Below are 6,000 nucleotides of genomic sequence, written 5' to 3' on the forward strand. Positions count from 1 at the left end.
CCGGGATGTCTGGTGGTGGGGGTGGGGGTGGGGGTGGGGGGACTTAACGTGGAAGCCTCGTTAAAGACGCCTGGAGTTGGAAGCCCCCCCCCCCCCTCTCACCTTCATGATGTAACCATGAGACACAGACCCTGACTGCAGGGGCGGATGAGAGGGGGATTTACTGTATGAAAGGAGAGAGAGAGAGAGAGACAGAGAGAGGAAAGCAGGGAGTGGCGTGTGAACATATACATTTATACGTATACAATTAAAGAGAGATATGAGACCTCAGCTATAGATCACTGGTTCTCGGAACCCCCGGGGGGTCCTTGAGGGGGGGCTTCCTATAGCCTGGTTTCCACCCCATAGACCACGCCCACTCCACTGAGGCTCACAGTCTGACAATCAGGCTATAGGGCTTCCAGCTAAATGATGATGATGATAGCTATACGAACCAATTGCAGGATTGTATATGCCAGGGAGAGATTTAAAAGATAAAACGCACATCAAACTTGAAACTTGGGGGGTCCTCGGGAATTAAAAGGGGCAGAGAGTCAGCGGGGCTCGATGGACGGGGAGGGTAGGAGGAACAGGGGAAAGAAAGGCGATAAATTAGGGAGAAGGAGACGTGGGGAGGGGAGGGGAGGGGGGTGGGGGGGGGTGGGTGACGGGTCTTCAGAGGAGGGGGGGGGGGGGGGGGGGGATGGGTGACGGGGCTTCAGAGGAGGGGTGGGGGGGATGGGGGGTGACAAGGCTCCAGAGCGAGAGGGAAGGGAGTGGTCGGCGAGAGAGAGAGAGAGAGAGACAGAGGAGAGAGAGAGACAGAGAGAAGGAGCGTCCTGGTGATTCAGGTAGACTGACTCAGTCGCATTCCTGTCGTCCAGATTTATGACGGTCCTGAAGCAAACAGCAACCCCCCACCCCCCCCCCCCCCCCCCCCCCCCCCCCCCCCCCTCTCACCACCACTAGCACCTAAACCACCCCCACCCCCCGACCCGACCCAACCCACCCTCCTCCCTCCCCGAGCAAGCGACCAAATTACAGTCATCCACAGCATTCCACCGCGGGCAAACACAGGTTAGGCCGCGGTGGGCCTGCGCTAAGTGCTAGGTGCTGCCCGTTGACAAATGACTTCCTTTGAAGGGTGCGTTGAGAGAGAGACAGAGAGGGAGACAGAGTGAGCGAGAGAGAGAGAGAGAGACAGAGAGGGCTGTTTGCTCTCCCGACGGCAGAGAGAGCCGTGCGAGCGCTTTATGTGGCTTTTGTCTCACCGACCCGGGGGGGGGGGGGGGGGGGGGGGGGGGGGGGGGGGGGCTTGGCTGGAGCCGGGGTAACGGAGAGGTGGAGATAAAAGAGCAATTACATTTTTTGGTGTGTCGTGTATACGTACGCCTGGGTGTGTGACTGTGTGTGGCTCCCTTTGTACTGTGTGTGTGTGTGTGTGTGTGTGTGTGTGTGTGTGTGTGTGTGTGTGTGTGTGTGTGTTGTGTGTGTGTGTGTGTGTGTGTGTGTGTGTGTGTGTGTGTGTGTGTGTTGTGTGTGTGTGTGTGTTCCAGCAGCGTAAGTGAGCTATAACCTCAGAGAGCTCTACTACAGTTACAGTATCTACAGTAATTTTAAAAGTGGGAAACTTTTGGCTCTCCAGTCCTGACATGAAAACAGGTAGTGGAGGCTGTGTTGTGGTGGAAGACCACAACAGGACCCCCCGGGCCAGTGAGTGTAGTATGCACTTATTTAAGCCATGGACCCCCATAACTCACATGAGCAATTCTTTGTTTACAACATTGAGATTACACGGCCACTGTTGCGCAGGTGCCGGTTTCATGTAATCAATTCCCAACAGATCCCCAAAGCTGTCGTTTTCCCCTCTGGGGAAGGCTGCTCGCCTCGGTCCCTATAAAGCGAGACATACTTGCATCGTGCAACGGCGCTGCGAGCCGAGAGCGGCTGACACACACACATGCACACGACGTCGGCCGCGGGAGCGTCTCGCCGTCGTGGTGAGCTTCATGGGGGTCCGCTGTTCTCGGCCTAAGCATAAATTAGGCTTGAGGGGCTGCAGCTGCACGAGCAAGTATAGCCTACTGTAGTGTGCTGCCGTGATCACAGGGAGCTACAGGCCTGTATGGGTCCATTTGGTTCCTAACTATCAATAATTTAGCTCGGGACCCCTGGGGGTCTCCGGACTCCACTTCGAGAACCACTTCTCTGAGTGACATGGGGAGTGACCGTGAGTCATGCACAGAGGATGAGTGCAGACAGGGGCGTGTGTGTGTGTGTGTGTGTGCGTGTGTGTGTGTGTGTTGTGTGTGTGTGTGTGTGTGTGTGTGTGTGTGCACGTGCGCATGCATGTTGGTAGGAGTGTCCCGGTGTCTAATACTAGGTTCCCAGACTGTGTAATGGAGCTGTGGTCAGTGGCCCCTCGCCCAGGGGCCACTGACCCCCGTTTAGCCAATGTCACTGTGCAATGTCAGCAGATGGAGAGGAGAGAGATGAGAGAGAGAGATGTGCGCGGCTTAAAACAAAAAAGAGAAATGAGTGATTATTACATTTGTATTACATTCTTATGCTTTGTATAATAATAACCATTTCTCGGTGTAAAAGACAGTGGATTTTGTCTATTCTAACACACGTGCGTGTGTGTGTGTGTGTGTGCGCGTGTGTGTGTGTGCGTGTGTGTCCTACAGGCGTTCACAGGCAGTCCCAGGACCTCTCGGGATTCTACTCCCTTCCCCCAGGTGGTGTAGGCCAAATCACACCCTCCATGGGCTGGTGGGTAACACACACACACACACACACACACACACACACACACACACACACACACACACACACACGCACGCACGCACGTTTGTGCACTCATTATGAGCCATAAACGACTTAAATTTATCCCCCGACCCTTTTAACCCCACCGTTAGCCCCTCTGCTATAACATGCTTGACCTGTGGCCTACTTCTGACCTCTGAACCCCACACACACCTGACCTCCTGACCCCGTGGCTGTTAACTGTACACAATTTATAGTCCTGCAGGAATACCTGTGACGCACGCACCGCGCAAAAAGAACACGCGTGCGCAAAAAACACGCGTGCGCAAAAAACACGCGTGCGCACAACGTCTTGAGTCGGAGTGAGATCCATTAGTCCAGTGGTTCCCAAACCTTTTCATGTCAAGGACCCACAAAATGACACTCATCAGCCCGCGGACCCCCGTTACAAAAGATATGCCAGGGACCCCCCCTGTAAGAGAAGATTTTTACAGCTCTAGCAGTGATTCTCAAGGACCCCCAGTTTGATATGCAACAGGCTACGGACTCCCATTTAATGGCATTTCTATCTCTGGGACCCCCAATTTATATTGTAAAATCATTAGGGTACATTCGGTTCCATACACTCTCAGAGTTACAGACCCATGAGGGTCCATTTGGTTCCTAACTATATCATTTAGCTGTGGACCCCCTGGAACTCCCTAAAGGACCCCTGGGGGTCCCCGGACAACACAAAGGGTTGTGAAGTGTTGTGAACTACTGTCGTACAGGAATACCTGTGACGCACACGCACGCGCACGCACACACGCACGCACGCACGCACACACGCACACACTGTCTTGAGTCGGAGTGAGATCCATTAGTCACTGTCTCACATGCGTCAACAGGGGGTCAACGCGAGCTAACCCAAGGTCCTTGTTGACATGGCAACCGCCTCGTCCCACAAGTCTTTGAGGTTTTTGTTATTTTGTTATTGTTGGCGATTTGTGCGCATGGCCTCTGGTCAAAGTCGGAGGAATGTGTACAGCCAGGCAGTCCAAAAAAACAATCATTCATTCCACATAATGTACAAACAGAAACATATCGCGTTCACTGTAACAAATACCGATAACTAGCACTGCTGTTCTCAAACCGTAACGGTGGGTCTTGGGACTTTGTTACAGCCACACATATTTGTTTTATTATTGCATTATTATACAGTACTACTCTTTAATTTGATAATTATATAAATACTTTATGCACTATATCTATCCGGACCTGACGTCCCCATTTTCTTTTTGTCATTATGCATTTTAATTTTTTATTTTGTAGTTATTTATTTTAAAACGTTTCCAAAAGCAGATATTCAGGCTCGCATCACATTGCAACATAACTGGTTGATCAGAACCTTTTTATCTGGCATTAGAAAATAAAAACTATACATAACAGTGTGATCAGAGTCATAACTCCATGGACTCTTATCTCTATATTCTAACTTTGTGGGGGTTTTCCGCAAATGTATGTCCTCTACACGATCACACTACAGCGTCGCACAAAAGCAGAACAGTTTTGGGCATAATATGATGTTTCCATTCCGACAGAGACCAGCTGTGCTTTGAGATTTTAACACATTCCCTGATATTGACGTAGATCTAGGCCTACGTCAACTTTTCAAATGCCTTTATCTCAGATTCCTTTCCCAGGCTGCGTCCCTGGTCAAAACTAGCTTTATTCAACGGCCCACAACCAAAGAACTAACGATAGCGTGTCGCGGCCACACACAGTCTTCTCCGGGTGAAATTAAAGACTATAGCGTCTGTCACTCACAACACACATCGTAACTCTACATCCGGTTTCCGGGTCCCGGTGGAACCTTAAAAATAAGGGTTTCACTAAGAAATGCTGGCGATTAAGTGAGAATGAATAGCTGGCAGTGAATGTCTTAACTTGCCCTTCGGCGTTTGAAAGCTTTGAAAACCAGCTAGAGGATGAGACTCCCCTTATCGAGACAAAAAGAGTGGTGGCCATCGTATTTAGGATTACATTTTCCTCCAATTTCCTTGTGGGATTGGAGCAACAATAACTGCATAATCTGGAACTGAGCCTTCTACAGCAGCTTACCGTTGTCGCTTTTATTTAAATTATATCGTTCTGTATCTTCAGTTTGTTTGAGAGTTGCTTGCGGGGCCTTGTAATGTCAGGCTCTGTGATTTCAAACGTTAAACAAACCCCGCTCTGCCGACGCCATGTATCGGCTGCTATTCCAATCCATTTATTTACAAATCTATCTCGGGCTGGCCGAGCACGCTGACCAAATCCTGTTCCAGTCGCCGTTAAAGGCTTACGCGTTGGTCCAGTATGAGTGGAGGCATGTTGGAAGTGGCTGCTCGCGTGTCTGTTGTGATTATGTACATGTGTTTGTATCTGCAAAGACGTGTTCTCACTCTGCGTCCCCATTTCAATATACGCTTCAGGAAGTCTCCGTTCTTTCTTCTTCTCTTCTTCTTCTTTCTTATTCTCTTGTCTCATGGCCGCGTCACTTCCAGACACTTGTCTTCTTTCTTACAATGGATTTATTTATTTATTTTGTTCAGTGTTCATAAACTGCTATAATCTCTTGTTTTTTAGCCCAGATTACATGCTCATCTGGGCTCCTCTTGTCGCGTGTCTCTCTCACTTGGAGGACGGACGGACAATGAGCAGCGAAAATGTCAAGCCACATGTTTGTCGCTTTTGTAGACAATGTAACAATAAGATAAATCCCCCCCCCCCCCCCCCCCCCCCCCAGTTGATTGGGTTTACTGTATAGTCAGAAGCATGAGCGTGTTAAGTATAATGGAGTAGAGTTTGAGCACGGCTTGAAAATCCGCCGTCTCCGACGAGCGACAGTGCCGTGCGATGGAGATATAAAGGACGAGTATATAAATGAGGCTTTAAGAACAAGTCGCTGGCGAGCACGCATTGTGTTCCTCGAACCCCAGGAGGCTGGGGGTGGTTTACATTCTGAAGACCACTGCGGTCACCATGGCCCGAGTTACGCACAGCAGTGTCTAACCAACACCAACATTCCTGTGATATCAAATGCAACTGTTTTTCACAGATTTATTTTCTCCTATATATATTGTATGAGAGAATGGACATTTATTGAAGCGAAAAGAAGTTCCAACAAGCGCCATTGTGTTGCTGCGGAGGCCGTTTCTGTTGTGCATCAACGAGGAACAATGGCTCTTTTGTCTCGGGAGTTGTCACACATGCTGGCTGTCGGCTTCCCCGGCT

At 50.0% G+C, this 6,000-nt stretch overlaps 1 protein-coding gene across 4 annotated transcripts in view; it reads left to right on the forward strand.

The window, feature by feature from the left end:
- Positions 1-6,000, forward strand: part of tcf7 (transcription factor 7) — an 83,320-nt gene that overhangs the window by 58,117 nt on the left and 19,203 nt on the right. For all 4 annotated transcript variants that reach the window (XM_083781587.1, XM_083781585.1, XM_083781584.1 and 1 more), the window contains exon 5: positions 2,667-2,751. In XM_083781587.1, the coding sequence (XP_083637713.1) occupies positions 2,667-2,751 (85 nt within the window). The remainder of the gene's footprint in view (positions 1-2,666; positions 2,752-6,000) is intronic.

Source organism: Protomyctophum parallelum (assembly GCF_964188405.1).
Source record: "Protomyctophum parallelum genome assembly, chromosome: 1".
Classification (NCBI taxonomy): Eukaryota; Metazoa; Chordata; class Actinopteri; order Myctophiformes; family Myctophidae; genus Protomyctophum; species Protomyctophum parallelum.